This window comes from Grampus griseus (assembly GCF_964374135.1).
Source record: "Grampus griseus genome assembly, chromosome: 14".
NCBI lineage: Eukaryota > Metazoa > Chordata > Mammalia > Artiodactyla > Delphinidae > Grampus > Grampus griseus.
In genome coordinates this window covers 47,916,319-47,937,693 of record NC_139008.1, presented here as the reverse complement: position 1 = coordinate 47,937,693, position 21,375 = coordinate 47,916,319, and the positions used below count along the sequence as shown (strand labels likewise).

Here is a 21,375-nt window from a genome sequence, read left to right as displayed (position 1 = left end):
TCTCCTTTCACACTTTCATAACCCACCTCTGACTAGAAAAGAGGGAGATGAAAGTCAAATCTTTCCTCCAGTCTTTCATTCAGCATTTATTTAGTGCTTGCTTTGTGTGTGGCTCCGTAACAGGCATTGGGCAGAGGTAGGAGATGAAAGTCAAAAGATCAATAAACCATGATCCCTGCCTTATAGACTCCTGGGCTCTGAGCCACTAGGTAGGACCTCTTAATCATGTCAAATGTGGTAAGTCCTATAGTAGAAACAGATAAAGAGTGTTGTGGGCACCTAGAAGAGGGAGGCTTAGGTGATGGTGGGTGAGACTAGGGACTGAGCAGATTGAGTTGTCGGAGGTGTTGACATTTGAGCTGGGTCTTAAACGATGTGTAGGAGTTTTTCAGAAGGGAGAAGTCTATCTAGACACTTGTTACCTGCTTTGGTCAAAGGAGGTTGACGTAAATGGCCAAATAATATTTGGAGACTCTATGAATTTCAATCTAGCTGTTATGGATGGTAAAGCACTGTTACTGCTTGTAAGGTTTATAGTATTTCCTCAGGGACTTAAGTTCTGTTAGAAAACTCTCCAAATTTCTCTTTACCACTTAAATGTATTTATTTGTAATTAGTTTTAATAATTTAATAATTGAAATGTAATTATTGCTGATGCAACCAGAATATTCCTCGGTGATACAGGAATAGCACATAACTAGAGAAGGCATAGTTCAACAACTATTTCAAGACTCCAGACTTTGAGCCTATGCATGTCAAAGGGCCAGCTATTGTAAGAATTCTTGAGGACGGTCCACCTGTATTTAAAACAGCTGGTATATGTCTACTATCCTCTTCCCTCTTCTCCCCTGACTACTACCTGTGGTTCCAGGAGTTTTAGGATAGACTGCTCTGGGGATAGTAAGGCCTGGTGTGATCCATGTGGTAAAGTCTAGTGAGTCTGTCTCCTTTTAACTATCTTCATTTAGATGTTGAGAAAAAATGGGAGGGAAGGGAAATGAGAGGAAGGAAAGAGGAAGGGAGAAGGAGGAGAAAGGTTAGAATACTAGGGACACATTTCTTTCTTTCTCTAAGAGAATCCTTGGGAAACCAGGGTCTCATTGGATGACTCACCAACTGTTTAAGGCCCAGAGTACCTGTTTAGAATGTTCAGCTCAGGAGTGGCCAACTCAGATACCTCCAGAGCCATGCAAGTAATGTAAGAAGTACATTAAGCCCGGTGATGGGGGAGTGGTGGAGACTGAGGCAAACCAGAGAGCACCTGCCCTGTCCAAAGGCAGCAGCACCTCCCCGGCTCTCTGCTGCAGCCAACTGTCATCATGTGGAAAGGCCGCCTCACATGGACAGCTCTTCTCATTTTCCAAGAAAAGCCGAACATCCAGATTTTGATATGAAATTTCCTAATTTTTAAAACTCTTTCTGAGCCAAACAAAACATATGTGCAGGCACCAACCCCCCCACCCCATACATAACTTCTGCCTTAGGGCTCAATGCTCTAGCTCAGGTTAACTGACATGAACTTAGGGACCAGATGGTCATATTTGGCAAATATTTGATGAACCCCTACAAGGCACTAAGACCATTGGCCTCCTCTAGGTGAAGAGACATGGCCTTCAGACAGTAGGAGAGAAGGCACAGGGTAGAAGCAGTAAAGTGTCTAGCAGTACACAGAGTGAACACAGGGCAAGTTCAGAAGAGGGAAAAGATGTGTGCCAAGGGAGTAGGGGTGGCTTTGTGGAGGGAGAGAGGATCGAGCTCTGCTCTGGGGGATGGGTATTCAGAATGGGGGATTCTGGGAAGGGGGGAATGACAGAAGTGTGAAGATGGGGATGGGCCTGATGTGTTCAGAGGTGTGAGAGAGGAAACCAGAAGAATATGGTCCAACTTGGGCCCAACACAGGATAACTGTTCATGTTTCTGAGTAAGACACAAGAAGTCATAGAGTCTATAGCTTTGCATCCTGGTACTGATATGACTTAAAAACAAATTTAAAAAGCAACAGTTTAAAAAATAGTTGTAAAAGAAGAGTATGGGTGTGCAAGAGTGGGAGGCAGAAACTCTTACTTTGATAGTGACCCCAAGTGAGGAATCTAATAAACTGTCCAGGAGATGGTGAAGGATTACATGGCTATGTCCACCTGATGCCATTCATAATAATGCCCATAAAGGAAGGTAGCTCAGGTTTAGAACACGAGTAGCTCAGATCACTACTGGTTACACAGCCCTTGAATAGCTTGGGGGAGCTGGGTTAATTTACACACTCAGCTCCCTGGCATCATTCCTTTGCGCTGACAAATCAGCATTATCTGCCCAGTCACGTGAGATCTTCCTCTGTTACATTATACCACCTCTTTTTCAGTCTGCTCTCCTTGTCATCCTAATCTAATGGTACTCTGGATGCCTGTCTTGCTGAGCAACAATTTCATACAAATTACAAGGGAGAGGAGAGGAGCGGAATACCAGCCTTCTCAGTAATTTAAACCACAATAGCAGCAGCTCCGAGGTGCTAGTCGTTTATAAATAGGCTCCTGAAGCAGCGTGTGGGCTTTTAAAACCCGAGAACACTTGAAAATATTCTCCATTTGAGCACATCTCTCCTGCCTGTGTTGCTGTAAGACAGCGGAAGACAACAAAATGCTTCCTACTGTGCAGGATTAGAAAGTTTATCAAGGCTGTTCTCCAACGTTAGGTTGGTGAGTGTTGTCATGAGGACGTTCTTTATGCACTACAGGGGTTTAGGGGAGTCTGCTAAATTTCACTTGACAGATACCAGCCTCACTGATCTTAGGAACCAAGGCAAGAACTTCAGTGGCAGGAGCCACACTACACAATTTCTATATTTCCTCACAGATCCAATCCATTCTGCCTCGGATATGCTTTGAACTTCATTCTACCTTACTGGCCCCAGACTTCGAAAGATAATAGCTGACACACACACTTATTGTGTGCCAGGCACTGCTTTAGGTACTTTACAATATGAGGCATATAACTATTAACTCATTAAATCCTGACAACAACAATATGAGGCAAATTTTCCTATGTTCTCATTTTATAGATAGGAAAATTGAGGCACAGAGAGGTTAAGTAACTTGTCCATGGTCACACAGCTAGTAAGTTGAAGGACTGGCATTCAAACCAGGGATTCTGTCTCCAGCGCCATGCTCTCAATCATATTGTCCTGGCTGCCCGACAAACTTCTGCCTGAGCCAGAGCCTTTGGGTAAGATCAAAGGAGAAAAAACTGGGCATTTCTTGGCTGTCTTTGTACTCAACTTACTGCAGTTACTGACTGAGTTTTCCCTTCCTCAGTCCTCATTTTTGTTTCCTGTTTCCTGAGCTAGATGGCCTCATCTACTGCATGGTGGAGGGGAGAGCTGAGCTTCTGTCTGGCCTCCAGCTAGGACAGCACAAGGCACTGCCATTTTCCATTTACCAAGAAGGTGAGACGTGTCTCTGCCTACCCCCAACCCCATATTTTATTGTCAATGATATTTTTCTTCCGCGGGACCCTAAACGCCTCCCAGGCCCATTAGTCTGGCATGGGGCTTTGGACTTAACTCTTCAACACCAGTCTGCATGTAATAAAAGGCAAGTGTTTTTTACAGAAATGGGCTGAATACATACCTTATTAGCTGCCATAGAAAAGTATTTGAAAGCGGTAGCATTATTTTGTGGTGCTGCAACATTCCCTTCTAAATACATCTACAAAAAAATAAAATAAAATAAACGAAAAGATGTAAAAACTAAGGAATTTGAGGGTGATGAAAATCTTTGAGAACTACATAGAGGTGATGGTTGCACAACATTGTGAATGTAGTAAAGGCCACTGAAGTGTACACTTTAAAATGGTTAATTTTATGTTATTTGAATTTCATCTCCATTTTTATAAATGGAAAAACTAAGGATACAATCTATTACATACATTCTGGAGTGCCCTTGCCCAAGGGCAAAAAAAAAAGGATCCTATCTGTGTTTTTTCATGTTTCCTTGCATCTAAATTTACTGTATGTAGCCCTCTGGAAGCAGGGCACTTGTCCCCATGGTTACTGATGCAGACTGGCTGCGGGGAGCCAAGGACAGCACACAGGGGTGTGAGTGGTCTTTGAAGGAGAGAAGAAGATGCCTCTCCAGAGGGACACTCCACAACAGCTCCTCCCATCAGTCAGGGAGGAGCTGGGTTTGGTCAGTCTGGAGCTGGTTCTCATTCCAGGGATGGAGGAAGGAGGTACCCTCGATGGGTCGAGGCCTGTCCCAATCTAGCCCAGATCTCCTGTTACCCGCCAAGGGCTCAACAGAGGGGCTCTGAGCTACACTCAGCCGGGAGCCCTGGGCCACATTCACTTTCAAGACGGCTTTTGGTGCCCTGGCTAAGGACCACTATTGTATGGGGCTTCTTCCCAAACTGTCACCTCAAGAATGCTACTCTCAGTTTGTAGCCGAATGCCCCGCTTAGCTGCTTCCATGAAAGAGGTGTGCAGCCCTGTCACCATACACTGGGTTCAATTAGCTGGTACTATTAGGTTTTAAGAAATGAAAAATATTGGTCAAGATGAAGCTTGTACCTTTCCTATAAATGCCATGGCATTTGCACTCCCAGCTTTTGCTGCCTTTAAGAAGTAGTATAATGCTTTCTGGAGAGAAAAGAAACAACATTATTGACAGTAATGAACATATCATACAAAATAGCTTTTGAACTAAATTTTATTTCATTAAACATGCATTAAAAACTATCTATGAAATGCCCACTTTGTTTAAAGCACTACTCCAAGTGCTATTTCAGTCACAAACTTGAAGAGTGGGAGATAAATATATATATTTCATATATATAATTTTAGAATGTTAGGGCTTGTTTCTCACATTTGGAAAGGCATGATAGGCATGTGGCTTTGTGGAGGACAGATAAATCCCAGCTGCAGAACTAAATACTCCATTATTTTAAAAAAGTACACTTGTATGTTGTCAGTATGTACTTATTGCATAAGACAGTTTGTGTAATTGGCAGAATTGGATATACAGCATCCTAATGTTTATGAGGCAGAGGGAGTAAGACTAGACACAGCTGGCTGCCTGCTGAGCCCAGGCCTTTCTGCAGAGGTGAACTTCAGACCAATTCTTTCTAAATCAAACTGAAGGGGGCCAGCAAAGCCTCTGATCCTCTCTGGGTCATAACGTTAAATGAAATGCTCAGTCTAGAACGCATGGGAGCTGACCTGTCTCCTGCTGCCTCATTCCTTAGGCCTCATTCTGACCTTCCATCAGTTCTCCTCAGAGACCACATGGAGAAATAAAAGAAATAAGCCCCAGGAATGAGAAATGAAGACACACTCTCCAAAGTGTCTTATTAGGACACAACTCTTCTCTCTTTAAAAAGCCTTGACTAGATTGATGTGCAAGGATCCACTCCTTCCCAAAGAGAAGAGAATGTTTAAGGAAGAAATGCAGGTCGTTCTTTTATACGTAAATTTGCTCTAGAAATATTGCCAACTTATTTGAGAACCACACACTTGTTACTAAAGTCGGTCTGCCTTGTGGACATAAAGTAAATACAAACGCTACCATCCTGGACCTCATCACATCATACATCCGTTCTCCCATCCACCTCTTCTATTCTTCACTTATCCTTTCAAGAACTTGGTTGAAACCTGCCATACATATGGTAGTATGGCAGGTATTATAGGTGATTCATAGATGAGTAAAAAACCCTATCCCTACATTTGCTCCCTAACAATACTGTTGAGAAAAAGGAGTAGATGTAAATAGCAGTAAGACAATAAGTGATAGGTGAGATAAAAGGAACACTGAAAAGAATTAGATGGGTTTAGAATAATAGAAATTGTATGCAGCTCTATGTTAAGTGTTTTACAAGCTTTTTCTCACTCAGTCTTCACAACAGCACCGTAAGGAAGCTATTATTAATATCTGCGCCGATTTAGTGACACTCAGAGTCATGCAGTTGGTACTGGCAACCCGCCAGCAGCCTGAATCCAATTCCCATGTCCTTGGCACTCTGCCTTCATGGTTTAAAGAAGGAGGGCTTAAATGATAAAGGTCATACAAAAGATAAAGGATTCACTGTGCAGAAGGCATCACAGGCTGAGGGAATAACATGAACAAAGAATGGAGATGGGAGTGTCCAAGGTGTGTCCAGGAAATAGTAGTTACTTTGGTACACCTGAAGTAGAACATCCAAAAGTTAGGACTAGCAAAAATGTGATGGGGCCGTATTATAAACAGTCTTGAATACCAGGCTAAGGACTTTCATTTTATTTGGTAAAAAATAGAAGCCATTGGAGATTTATGAGCATGAAGTAGTCTTGAAACAAATGCTGTCTAAAATGTCTGGAATCACGTAGGTGCCAATTGGATAGGAGACAATTGTAGCAATGTATGATTTACCAATTACATATTGGTAAATAAATCAAAGGTATGACTAAACGTATGATTTACCAATCACATTTATCAGAACACATCAGTATAAGAAATAATCGTATTTCTTATGAATATCTCTACTGAGCCAAGACCCGAATATATCCATCAGTAACTATAATTTGTGCAAGTCATAGTACAAATTTGCTCCAGGCTTTGGTTTCTTCATTCATGTTCTCTTCCTCTGTGCTTTCGGGAACCCTGTCCTTCCCTATCATGGCATGCATCCATTGACCTGTCTGCTTAATTTTTTGTCTCCCCCAGTGTTGAATTCTCTGTATCTTAGCACAGTGTCTACTGTATGTTAGGCACTCAGAAAATATTTCTGGAATGAAAGAATAAATGACTGAATGAAAAGATAAATTTGTCAATCTCTAAAACAAGGGGACTGGATTTTAATTTTTATGGTCCCTTCCAGCTCTAGCATTATGATTCTATGAAATCATTTTCAAAGTCCAGTTTCAGAATTTGGGCTCAAATATTTGGCAATAGAGAGCTCTGGGGAAAAAGTTACATTCTGGGACTCTAGATTTGAACTGTTAAAAGAGAATCGTCTATTCCCTAGAAGCAAATAAGAATCCTGGAGTTTTCCCCATCCTTCAATATAATGATCTTGTAAAGACCAAAGGAATTGAGGCTCTCTCTCATTTCCCCTTCCTCTTTCCTGGCTTACTTGGCATCTCAGCTCTCTTTTCTTTATCTTTACGTTAACCTGCCTTTAATGCTATTGTTTCAATTGCATAAACATTTATTAAACACTATGTGAAAGAACCATGCAAGCTACTTTGATGGCTATGCATGGGCAAACCTGAGTTCTTGCTCTCAAAGAGTCAAGTATCCATCCATCCATCCATCCATCCATTCATCTATCCATCTGCTATGGTCTGCATATTTGTGTTCCCCCCAAATTCATATGTTGAAAACCTAATGCCCAAGGTAATTGTATTAGGAAGTGGGGTCTTTAAGAGGTGACTGGCAGAGCTCTCATGAATGGGATTAGTGCCCTTGAAAGCGGCCCCAGAGAGCTAATCTGCCCCTTCTGTTATGTGAGGATACAAGGAGAAGTCTGCATTGCAAGAGGGCCCTCACCCAATCATGCTGGTACCCTGATGTCAGACTTCCAGCCTCCAAAACAGTGAGAAATAAACTTTCATTGTTTATAAGCCACCCAGTCTGTGGTATTTTTGTTATAACAGCTCACAGACTAAGACACGATCCATCCATCCATCCATTCTTCAAATATTTACTGAGCACCCACCATCATATTTTACTGATTCTAAGATGTACAGCCCCCAACTCCTCTCCCATTTTAATCAGGACATTTCTTACTATCAATGGCATCATATAATTTATATTGGGAGTGTTTTCTCTTCCTCAGTAGAACATAATGTATCTTATAATTGATGGTGTCTTAGATAGGATGAACTATAATATGTCTCAGGCATTATGCTAAGTGAAGTTTCATTATTTGAATGCACATCTCTTTTTTTAAAAAAAATGGACATGATTTTTTTGTTGGTTCTAAGGAAGTCCCTAGTTTAATCAGTTTGTAACATTTCCTTTAGAATGAAATGCCAAGAAAATGTATTGTTCTAAAAACATTTGTGAAACTTCTTTTATCACAGGTTCTATAAGCCACTCTTAAAGGGGATAGTATTAGCTCTGTTCTTTTTAATAGGTGGCAGGGTGGACAAAGCTGTTGCCTTTACATACTTGATATTATTCTTCCACTAGGTTTAATTTAATTATGCACTATCCACTTTAATAATATGCACCAAAACACCCAGCTTTCCTAATCCAATTAATTCTGAGCCTGTATATATTTAGAAATGTAAATGACGTTAAAATATATGTGTACAAATTCAAGACAATGTAATCAAGAATTGCATATACAATACTTTTCAATAATTAAGAATTTGGTAGTGGGGAGGGTAAGGTGAAAATGTTGCCTGTGGTGACAACTCATAAGAGAAATTAATTCAATCAAACAATGAGGAGGGGGGAAAAAGGCAAGCTAGTCATTTCCAGGTATTCTGATGTTTAATCTGCTGGGCAGTACTGGGCATCACTTATATTTATAAAGAGCCTTACACTACTAATTTTCTTTGGTGGACTAAAACATCAGCATACTGATTCAAGTGGTGGTTCTTAGGCTGGGGAAAATGTCTAATTCTTAGGATGCTGTCATTCATTCATTCACTCATTTACTCATTTATTCAGTAAATATTTACTAAGTACCTAATATGTACAAGGTACTAATCTGAGTACAAGACACACAGTAATGAGTAAGATAGATAAGAATTTACATTCCATCATGGGGAGACAGCAAACAGGTCAAGATCAGTATAGTACAAGGAGTGAGAGGGGCTAGAGAAAAATAAACACAGCATGATAGGATAAGTGATAAAAACGTAGAGTTGGGCTTCCCTGGTGGCACAGCGGTTGAGAGTCTGCCTGCTGATGCAGGGGACACGGGTTCATGCCTCGGTCCGGGAAGATCCCACATGCCACGGAGCGGCTGGGCCCGTGAGCCATGGCCGCTGAGCCTGAGCATCCGGAGCCTGTGCTCTGCAATGGGAGAGGCCACAACAGTGAGAGGCCCGCGTACCGCAAAAAAAAAAAAAGTAGAGTTGATCAAGAAAGCCCTCTCTGAGGCAGTAAGACTTGAAGAATGAGAAGCTAGACATGGGAAGAGCTGCAGCAACAGCCTTTCAGAAATTGGCTTTATCCTTTTATCTTCTCTCTCCCCTCTGCATCTCCCATGCTCTTCCAAGTTGATTTTGATGCAGCTAAGCTGTGGCAAGTTGCAAAAACGGCCACAATACTTTGCAGTTCTGCCTATTAAAAGGAGAAATTCTTTTTCCTACTCCTTCAATGCTGGCAGGCCTCGTGGCTTACTTTGGCCAAAAGAATATGGCAGAAGTGATTTCGGCAGTTCCAACCCTAGGCCTCAAGAGACTTTTGCTATTGTATTTGTAGAACCTTTGACTGCCATGTGAAAAGCTTGGGCCAACTGGCTGGAGGATGAGAGCATGAAGAGAGACCCAGTCATCTCAGCTGTCACAGATGAGGCCATCATAAATGGGCCAGCCCTGGCCAAAACTCTAGCTAACTATACATGTGTGAGTAAGCCCAGCCAAGATTAGTTGAGCCTGGCCCAGACCGGAAGAATTACTCAGCTGAGCCCAGCCACAACTACTGACCTGCCAAAATCATGAATTAAATAAATGGTTGTTGTTTTAAGCCACCTAACTTTGGGAATGGCGTTTATGATGGTAGCCTAAGCTAACTGATATATAAGCCAATCAGTCTTGATACCTTGACTGGAGTCCTCCATGCAAGCTCAGATTTATTAGACTGAGGAAAGCAGGAAGGACCAGCTTGTGCTTGCCCAACTACTGGGATGGTTCTGGAATTAAACCAGCCTTTTTAGATGTCTAGATGGGAAGATTGGGGCCCAACATACCACCAGAGAATTTGGAGAAACCTGAGTGATTATATCATTCCTTCTTCTTGCTTTACAAATGAGGAAACTAGATTTCAATGGCTGCATTTTTTTAATTTGTGTTTTGTTTTTGCCCAGGTCAAGAGTAAGCAAAGTTTAAAGAAAAGAGCACAGGCTTTGAATGTGGAAATCCTGAGTTCAAATTTTACTCCTTAACAATCTTACTACCTAGCTGTGAGATTTGAAACAATTTACTTCATCTCTCCAGCCTCAGCTTCTCATCTGTAAAACAGAGATAATGAATGTGAATGAGCCCACAGTAGAGCGTGACTGGGCTCCTGGGTGATACCCAACTGCCTAGCTGTTGCCACTACAGCACCAGACTCTTCTATTGCCAGCCTTGGAATTGCACCTCATTCTCACCTAGAGGCAGCTACAGCTCCCATCTGGTGTTCATGGTGGCTAGAGGTGACTGCAAATATTGGGTTGGCCATAAAATTCGTTCAGGTTTTTCCATACCATCATACAGAAAAACCCGAATGAACTTTTTGGCCAGCCCAATGCTTAGCTTTGTGGGATCTTATGTACTCTGCAAAGCTTAGTGGGCATTCCGTATAGGCATGGTTTGGGCACCTTCACAATCAAATTTTGTCTTTATGGAAAATGGGGAATTCTCAGTTATGCATCTTATAGTTAACAGGAGAAACTCATTGCAGGCTGAAATCTGATGTTGGAATCATGTGAATCCAGAACTTCTCATCTAAGAAGCTAAAACCTTAGTTATTGTGAAGATTTTAAAAAATCTGAAGACCTTCAGTTGAGCTGTCTTGGAATGCATATGCTTATTTCAATTGCTACCTATTTTATCACATCTTATAAAATTAACTTTGACATTTACCTAATGAGTATAGTACCTCATATAAAACACAAACTATAGTACCAAAGGTACATTCATAAAATAAAATATAAAGTGAAACAGAAAGTAATAACAGATCAGTCTTTTATGTAACTGCCACACAAATTAGTTATTTCTATTGCTTAGCCATTGGGACTATGTTGAAATAGAGTGTGTGTTCCTTTGAGACAGTGAGCACATGGATTGTATAAAATGACAAAGGCTGCAAAATCATCTTTTAAAAGAATCCCAGTTAGTTCCCAGATCTGTGGGGATCTAAGGCCTTGAAACCACAATCAGGATTACGACAAGATCTCATCCAACATCTTTGGCATCTTACTGAGGAGGATCCTGTGTAGGTCAAGTTTATTTGCTTTTTTCTCCACCATAAATGTGAATTGTTAATTAATCTTCTAACCTCACTGGGATCAGGTAAGATTAAGCAAAGTGATTGAAAGGAGCTTTGCAAATGTATAAAGATGATTAATAATATACTTAATTATATTGGAAGCAGTCTGTCCTCTAATCTAGCCAAGTGGGGTTGAGGTGTTAACTCCCAGGTAGACTTTCCACAGCTGGCCTTTGGGAATGGGTGTATCCTCCTCACCTAACCCCAGTTCAACAGTGAGTTTGGGTGGGAAGAGAGAGGGTTCAGTGGGACCATGGAAACTCCCCAGCCCCAGCTACTCCTTCACAGGCCTCTACCCGCTTTGTACTTGGAGGCAGGTAGGAAAAGTGCTTTCTCTAGTGAACTTTGTTCTTCCTCAAAAACTGGGAAGCAGATCTGACCAAGGAAGCAGCAGTGGGCTTTCCCCAGCAACTCTTCCACCCACCCTCTCACCTTTCATGGCCCCGCCAACCTCTCTCACCATTATCCTTCCCACCCCACATGACTGAAGCTTGAGATTGACTTACATAGTAATCCTGATCTAGACCCTTCCTCCCAGTTAGATGTAACTGTCCAAGAGATACCTAGAAATGATGAGTTTTGACAATTATTTTAGTAGTAGTATTCATTTCAATAAAGAAAAAAATTACTTGATGATTTTAATGCAGTATATTGATCCAGTTTGCTACAATTGGCATGTCTTAAAAAAGAAGCAGAAAACCGTTCCCAATTCCATGTTTTATTGGGTTGATGTTGGTCATATGGCTTCCTCAAGGCCAGAAAGCTGGCCTGGTGATGTACAGCAACACCCGGGCACGCAAACCTAGTGGCTTTAACTCTTGGTTCTCAAAGGTCACACAAATGCTGTCCTATTTCCATTCCCATTTCCAAGGACAGGGTATTTCTGGATCCTGGTAAGAGTTCATTCATATTAAAACCAACATTGCATGGTACTTTTTTTCTATAATTACAATCTAGTTTTTTTTTTTGTAATAATTTTTTTAGGAGTAAATGCAAAAAACAATGCCATTACTATTGCAACTGGTTCTCCCATAGGCTATAAGGAACTGAAAGATACAGACAAAAAAGTAGAACAAAGAGGGGGTTCTCTTCCCTTTCCCATTCAGGATGGAGCATTGTTAACCCTTCTAGGACTCAGAGAGAACTAAGCCCTTTGTAATTTGCATGTTCTAAAAATTCAAGCTCATCTGTATACATTACTTGTATCTGAACATCTCCTCTTTCAGCCAAAAATTTATAGTATTGGTATATGTCCCAGTCCAAAATCTCACTGTTAGAACTCAGATTTTCAGGTCTTTCAGTTAGTCTCACTTTTTCCACTGGAACACCTGCACTTTTTTCCAATTTGTCAGCAACTGTGAATAGAAACAAGCCAGAGAGTAGCCAGAATACACAGACTGTAAGAGACAGCAGTCAGCTTACAGAAAAAAACTATTAGGCCTATTCTCTTTAAATTGTGCAGAGATCTGGTCTACTAACAGAAAAGAAATATCCTTAGGAGATAGAATTTTGCTTATTTGGTTCTCAGAAAAGTACAAGACACTACTTATTTTTTGCAGCCTATACAAATATTGTATCAATATATGTAAGACCCTAGCCAAGCAGGCTCAGGAAAGAAGACAGATTTCAGAAGAAGGCAACCAACTCCTTCTATCACTGACTTTTACTGGGTATATTGAAACTACAATACAAGAGTAAGAACCGCTTCTTAATTATTTCCTATGGATAGTCTGAAAATAAATTTCAAATATGGTTGAGTAAACCTAACAAAATACACAATTTGAAATATATCTGGTAATTCCAGTTTCATTAAGCATACAAAAACATCTTGATACATATAACATCTTTAATTCAAAAGTAATTTTTTTCTTTCTTTTCTCAGATCCTAATAATGTCAAAGATGTAAATTCAGATGTTATTCTGATCATAGAAATTAACCATGGACTTTACCCTATTCACTTCTTGGAAGGTTTTTATTTAAAACTCTGTTATGTAGTCTGGTTCAGTGATGTTGCATGAGGAAATATTACATGCAACTTTGAAAATGATTCTAGGAATATATATTAACCTTGTGCTCTGTTTTTTGTAGACAAAGGATAGGGTAATAGAATAATGGTTACTTGAATTGTTCTCAAGTGCAACAATAGAGATTGCCAAGGTATGTACCTTACATCCATTTCTTCAGGAATTTTTAACAGGTCATCCCATATTCTTCATGTTAGAATTACAGAAACTGCTTAATATTTATTCATGTTATATTTAAATTCTCAGTTTAAGGAAAGAAGATCACAAGATCAAGTAAAATAGAATTGTTTGGAGACATGAACTAACAAAAATAAAAGATGAGTACAATCATTTAAAACTTTTGGAAAAGTAACTATTAAGAAATCAGAAACTCTACATTGTATTAAAAGAATTGTATTATAACCAATGTTAAAGCACAGTCTTTAAATACTTTCATAAATATTTCAACTAGTATTGATTTGTTTTTTTAATTGCTTGGCAAATCTCTTTATCTTAAAATAAATTATGTGGATTACTCACTATAATCTGCCACTTTCTTGTAATGACTTAGGGCAACTTCGCAATTCTGTAGAACACTGATTCCTGACAAATATCTGTACCCCTAAAACACATATAAATTCTTAATATTTTGACAATGTTATATTTATACCACACCTATTTAGGCCCAAGAATATTTAATTACAAACCAAAATCATCTGGGATATCATGCTTCCTCCAGCACTTCCAAAGGTGTAATATATCAGTGCCTAAAGTTTAAAAAAAAGGTTATTCGACATTTAAATTTGGAACTCAAACCCAATCATTGCCTTTTTATTCCTAACCTTGAACTACTCCAAAATAAATTACAAATTTCATTCTCTTTCTCTGTAAAGATGGCTGCCATTCACTGGGGGCTTATTGAGCTCTGGAGTCTGTGAAAAGGGGATTGTACATGATATTTCATTTAAACATCACAAAACCCCTATGGAGTAGATATTATCTGAAACTTGATAATATGGAACATTAAGAAACAAATGGCATTAGGACCCTAAACTTCTCTAACTATTGAGCTGTGCTCTTAACCACCACACTAGAGTGAGCCCTTCACTTAAAGAGTAGACTCTCTATTCAGTGTCCCTTTAAAAAATCATTTTTGTTCCAGAAAAAAATAGAATGACCTTACCTTAGCTTGATTGTATTCCATTCCTATTCCACAAGAAGACAAAAATCCTAATGCCTAAAGCCCAAAAGAAAAAGAAAAACTCAACAAATCCATTTATTTTACAGCTATTCTTACCTACATCAGTAAGGGGTATTTTAAATATCTGCTCTATAATTATTTATATTGTTAACTTATTTCTTATACCATAGCAAATTGCCTTATTACACTTTTGCTAAGGCAACAAGAAAAATTTGGAAAAGGTTATAATAGTGGAAGTTTTGTATAATATATGTGAAAATAAGCTAATACTTACTGAATTTTAGAATAATTATAGTAATAAAATAGTATAAACCAATGTTCTCTATGTGTTTACCTTTCTTGGCAATGAAAAGACTTTTTTCTCCAATACTTTTAAATTTTAATTTGAATACTTTTTTACATATTTTAAAAATAAAATGTGATAGATATAAAAAGTTCAAACAGGAAGAATTATATTGAATAAAAAGTGAAAGTCTGAACACAGAGCAAGATGGTGGAATAGGAAGCCCCGAGCCTTGTTTCTCCAATGTATCCAAAATACACAGTCCAAAAAGCCTTTATGAGAACTTCAGAAGCCAGTTAAGAAATCGTAGTTACCCAGTCAAGCTCACAGCAAAGAACAGCCAATTAAAATAGGTTAGAAAAGCCATTAGTTAATCTGCAATCTTATTGCAGGTTTTTAAGGTTATTTAATCTGCAATCACTCCTCCCCCAGGCCAGCACAGCTTGGTGTGATCAGCAGAAAAAGTCCAATTTGGAGCTTCTCCCTTGGGAGGGAAAGAGGAGAGTGGAACTTAGGTCCAGTATTCCAGCTTTTGGTGGGATTGCCTGAGGTACTGATTTCTGTCTTGCCTGATACAGGGTGCTAATGGGGAACCAGCATACTTTCAATTCCCCAGGGGGCTTCTGAGAACAAAAGAGCTCATGGGATTGTTGCAGCATCAGAGAATTTATAGCATACTGCAGATGGCAGCCAGCAAAACTCTGCACAATCAGGAGAAACAGCCCACCTCATGGCTTCTCCCTTGGGAAGGAAAGAGAAAAACAGAGTGGGAATTCTGACTTTTGAAGAGGGGCTGATGGAAGATTTGGCTTTCATCTCATCTGATTTGGAGCACTGACAGAAATGGAATGCTTTAGATGCTGGGGGCCTCTAAGCAAAAAAGAGAGCTTGGAGGCTTGTTGCAACACTAGAGAACCTGCAGTACCACAGAAGGCAGTACCACCAGAGACAGCAAGTGATTACAACCTCCTGAAAAAGAAACCTCTGTAATTGGGAAATTACAAACACAAATCCAGAGAAGACACATTCCCAGAAAATATTTGAGAGACCCCCAGAATCTCTAGCTGTGTTTATTGGTGAAGGTCTTCCTCTGTATAAATCTAGTCCATAAAGACTGGGAAAGGTGGCCGTTTCCCCAAATGCATAAATCACAGCAAAAAATAACAAGGCAGATAAAGAAACAGGGAAATATGGCCCAACCAAAGGAATAAAATAAATCTTTAAAAATTACCCTAAAGAAATGGAGATTTACAAATTACCAGACAAATAATTCAAAACAATCATCTTAAGCTCAAAATGCTACAAGAAAACACATATAAACAACTAAATGAAATCAGCAAAATGATGCATGAACAAAATGAGAAAATCAACAAAGAGTTAGAAACTATTAAAAAAATCTTACAGAAATTCTAGAGCTGAATACAATAATAGAATTGAAAATTTCACTAGAGACGTTCAACAACAGATTTAATCAAGCAGAAGAATCAGTGAACTTGAACACAAGTCATTTGAAATGATTGAGTTGGAGGAACATAAAAAAAAAGGAATTTAAAAAAGTGAAGAAAGCCTAAGGGACTTGAGGGACACAAAAAAACTGAACATTATACACATTATGGGAGCCACAGAAGACTGAGACAAAAAGGGGCAGAGAGCTTATTTTAATAAAATTTGGATGAAAACTTCCCAAACCTGAGAAAGGAAATAGGTATCTAAATTTAAGTTCAAAGAACTCCAAGTAGGGAGTCCACTCAAAGAGGCCAACACAAAGACACATTATAATCAAAACAAAGACATAGAGCACCAGATGCAGCAAGAGAAAGGAGACTTGTCATGTACAAGGAAGTTTCCATAAGATTATGAGCAGATATCTCAGCAGAAACATTACAGGCCAGAAGAGAGTGAAATGATATATTCAAAATGCTGAAAGAAAAAAGCTGTCAACCAAGAATACTGTATCTGGACAACCTAACCTTCAAAAATGAAGACAAAATATAGAACTTCCCAGATAAGCAAAAGATGAGGGAGTTCATCAACACTAGAGCTGCTTTACAAGAATTGCTAAAGAGAATCCAAGTTGAAATGAAAGGATGTTAGCCCGCAACACAAAAGCATACAAAAATATAAAGCTCTCTGGTAATAATAAATACATAGACAAACAAAGAATCATGTAATACCGTAATGGTGGTGGATAAGTCACTTTTAATTCTGGTAGAGAATTTAAAAGATAAAAGCATAAAAGATAACTGTAATTAAAAAACTATGTTAATTGATAACAAAATATAAAAAGAAGTGATTTGTGTCACTAATAACATAAAGTGGGAGGAGGGCAGAGTCTATGTGATTGAAGTTAAGTTGATATCAATTTATAATAGATTGTCATAACTATAAGACGTTTTATGTAATCTCCAGGGTAACTACAAGGAAAATACCTACAGAAGATGCACACAGAAAATGAGAAGGGAATCAAAGCATGCCGTTACAAAAAAATAAATGAAAGACAAAGGAAGTCATCAAGAGAGGAAAAGAAGGACAAAATAACTATAAAACAAACAGAAAACAATGAACAAAATGGCAATAATGAGTCTTTCTCTTTAAGTAATTACTCTCAATTTTTATATGGATTAAACTCCCCCAATTAAAAGACATAGAAGGCTCAATGGAAAAAAAACAAGATCCAACTTTATGCTGTCTACAGAAGACTTACCTTAGATATAAAAACAAACATAGGCTGAAAGTGAAAAAAATGGAAAAAGATATTCTATGCAAGCTGTAACCAAAAGAGAGGGATGATCACACTTAGAAAAAATAGACTTTAAATCAAAAACTGTCACAAGAGGCAAAGGGCATTATATAATGATAAAAGGGTCAATTCACCAGGAAGATATAACCATTATAAATGTATATGCACCTAACAGCAGAGCACCCAAATATATGAAGCAAACAATGACAGAATTGAAAGGAGAAATAGTGATAAAATAACAGTAGGAGATTTTAATTCCCCACTTTCAATAATGGATAGAACAACGAGACAGAAGATTAATAAAGAAACAGAGGAGTTGACCAACACCAAGGACTAATTAGACCTAATGGACATATAGCAAACACTCTACTCAACTACAGCTGAATGCATATTCTTCTGAAGATCACATAGAACATTCTCCAGGATAGATCATATGTTAGGCCACAAGACAAATATTAACAAATTTAAAAAGATTAAAATCATACCAAGTAACTTTTCTGACCACAGTGGAATGAAACTAGAAATCAATAGCAAAAAGAAAACTGGAAAATTCACAAATATGCACAAATTAAGCAACACACTCTTGAATAACAAATGGGTCAAAGAAAAATCACAGGAAAAATTAGAAAATATCTTGAGACAAATGAAAACTAAAAACACCATACCAAACTTAGGCAATGCAGCAAAAGCAGTACTAAGAGGAAGTTTATAGAGATAAAAATCTACTTTAAAAAGCTCTCAAATTAACAACCTAACTTTATACCTCAAACAACTAAAGAAAACAGAACAAATGAAGCCCGAAGTTAGTAGAAGGAGGGAAATAATAAAGAATAAAGGAAAAATAAACAAAAAAGAGAATAGAAAAACTGTAGAAAAATCAATGAAACTAAGAGCTAGTTTTTCAAAAGATCAGCAAAATTGACAAATGCTTAGACTAAGAAAAAAAGACCCAAAACACAAAAATCAGAAATAACAGAGGGGACATTACAACTGATGCCACAGAAATGAAAAAGATAATAAGAGAGTAGTATGAAAAAATATACACCCCAAAATTGGATAATCTATAAGAAATGGATATATTTCTAGAAACACACAACTTATGAAGACTGAATCATGAAGAAATAAAAATCTAAACAGATCTATAACTAGTAAGGAGGTTAAATCAGTAATCAAAAACCTCCTACAAAGAACAGCCCAGGATCTGATGGCTTCACTGGAGAATTTTATCAAGCATTTAAAGAATAACACCAATCCTTCTCAAATTCTTCCCCAAAACCGAAGAGTAGAGAATACTTTCAAACTCATTTTATAAGGCCACCACTACACTGATAATAAAGCCAGACAAGTATGCTACAAGAAAAGAAAACAACAGACCAAGATCCCTGATGTATATTGATGAAAAGAAAACCTTAACAAAGTACTAGCAAACAGAATTCAACAACACATTAAATGGATTGTACACCATGATCAAATGGGATTTATTCCTAGAATGCAAAGACAGTTCAGCATATAAAATAGATCAAAATATATACTGTTGGCCCACTGTATCTGGAGGGTTCTGCATCAACACACTCAAGCAACCACAGAACAAAAATATTTTTAAAATTCCAAAAATTTCCAAAAAGTAAAACTTAAATTTACTGTGCACTGGAAACTATTCACATAACATTTACATGGTAAGTAATCTAGAGATGATTTAAAGTATACAGGGGGATGTGTGTAGGTTATATGCAAATACTACATCATTCTATCGGGTGAGCCAAAGGTTAGTTCGGTTTTTTCATAAGATGGCTCTAGTAGCACTTAGTTGTCTTTAACTTTATTCCAAACAATTTTGTTAGATTGTATGTGACAGCTGTCATATCAGTGTGCATTTAAAAAAAGACAACAGGGCTTCCCTGGAGGCGCAGTGGTAGAGAGTCCGCCTGCCGATGCAGGGGACATGGGTTCGTGGCCTGGTCCGGGAAGATCCCACATGCCGCGGAGCGGCTAGGCCCGTGAGCCATGGCCGCTGAGCCTGCGTGTCCGGAGCCTGTGCTCTGCAACGGGAGAGGCCACAACAGTGAGAGGCCCGCGTACCGCAAAAAATAAATAAATATAAATAAATAAATAAATAAAAAATAAAAAAAGACAACAAAACTGGTGAATTTTTGTATAGCCATTTTAATATTGAAGATGAAAGAAATAAAGCAACATTTTCAGCATTTTATGTTGTATTATTTCAAGAAAGGTAAAAATGCAACTGAAATGCACAAAAAGATTTGTGCACTGTATAGAGAAAGTGCTGTGACTGATTGAATATGTCAAAAGTGGTTTGCGAAGTTTCGTGCTGGAGATTTCTCACTGGATGAGCCTCCATGGTTGGATAGGTCAGTTGAAGAGGATAGCGATCAAATCAAAGCAATAATTGAGAACAATGAATGTTACACCACGCAGGAGAGAGCTGACATACTCAAAATATACAAATCAAGTGCTGAAAATCATTTGCACCAGCTTGGTTATGTTCATTGCTTTAATGTTTGAGTTCCACATAATTTAAGCGAAAAAAACATTCTTGACCATGGTTCTGCATGTGATTCTCCACTGAAACATAATGAAAACGTTCCATTTTTAAAACAAATTGTGATGGACGATGAAAAGTGGATACTGTACAATAATGTGGAAGGGAAGAGATCGTGGGACAGCGAAATGAACCACCACCAGCCACACCAAAGGCCGATCTTCATCCAAAGAAGGTGATGTTGTGTATATGGTGGGATTAGAAGGGAGTCCTCTATTATGAGCTCCTTTCAGAAAACCAAACAATTAATTCCAACAAGTACTGCTACCAATGAGACCAACGGAAAACAGCACTCAATGAAAAGCGTCCAGAATTATTCAACAGAAAACACATAATCTTCCATCAGGATAATGCAAGACTGCCTGTTTCTTTGATGACCAGGCAAAAACTGTTACAGCTTGGCTGGGAAGTTCTGATTCATCTGCTGTATACACCAAACACTGCACCTTCGGATCTCCGTTTATTTTGGTCTTTACAAAATTCTCTTAATGGAAAAAACTTCAATTCCCTAGAAGACTGTAAAAGGCACCTGGAACAGTTCTTTGCTCAAAAAGATAAAAAGTTTTGGGGGCCACTCTCCCAGCCCCTGACTTTCTCCCTTTCCCTCTCTGTCCTTCTCTCCCCCTTTTCCTCTCTTCCATTCTATGGAAGAAGCTTTGTTATGAGCAGCCCTAATAAGAGCTCCACATGGTAAGGAAATGAAGCCTCCTGCCAATGACCAGAGGATAGGATTCTGCCAGCAGCCTTCATTTGGGCTGCAACTCTTCCCAGAGTCTCCATCCTACTGGCCTACTATATCAGATTTTGTATTCACCAAGCCTCCACAATCATAGTCTTGGTGCTCCAGCCGGGTGTCAGGCCTGAGCCTCTGAGGTGGGAGAGCCGAGTTCCACCAGAGACCTCCCAGCCCCAAGTAATATCAAACCGTGAAAGCTCTCTCAGAGATCTCCAACTCAATACTAAGACACAGCTCCAATCAATGGCCAGAAAGCTACAGTGCTGGACAGCCCATGCCAGCACAACCTTACCCATTAGCAGAGAGGCTGCCGAAAATCATAAAAATTTCACAGACACCGCAAAACACACCACCGGATGCAGTCCTGCCCACCAGAAAGACAAGATCCATCCTCATCCACTAGAACACAGGCACCAGTCCCCTCCACCAGGAAGGCTACACAACCCACTGAACTAACCTTACCCACTGGGGACAGACACCAAAAAAACGGGAACTATGAGCCTGCAGCCTGAAGAAAGGAGACCCCAAACACAGTAAGTTAAGCAAAATGAGAAGACAGAGAAATACACAGCAGATGAAGGAGCAAGGTAAAAACCCACCAGACCAAACAAATGAAGACGAAATAGGCATTCTAACTGAAAAATAATTCAGAGTAATGATCTAAAGATGATAAAAAA

The 21,375-nt window shown here is 38.9% G+C and overlaps 1 protein-coding gene across 1 annotated transcript in view; it reads right to left on the bottom strand.

Moving 5' to 3' along the window:
- SEL1L2 (SEL1L2 adaptor subunit of SYVN1 ubiquitin ligase) overlaps positions 1–21,375 on the bottom strand; it is a gene marked incomplete at its 5' end in the record, with an annotated part of 119,147 nt that overhangs the window by 24,244 nt on the left and 73,528 nt on the right. The window contains 7 exons of the mRNA XM_082670289.1: positions 3,624–3,701; positions 4,562–4,630; positions 11,681–11,737; positions 12,375–12,529; positions 13,719–13,800; positions 13,886–13,945; positions 14,362–14,415. Of these exons, the coding sequence (XP_082526415.1) occupies positions 3,624–3,701; positions 4,562–4,630; positions 11,681–11,737; positions 12,375–12,529; positions 13,719–13,800; positions 13,886–13,945; positions 14,362–14,415 (555 nt within the window). The remainder of the gene's footprint in view (positions 1–3,623; positions 3,702–4,561; positions 4,631–11,680; positions 11,738–12,374; positions 12,530–13,718; positions 13,801–13,885; positions 13,946–14,361; positions 14,416–21,375) is intronic.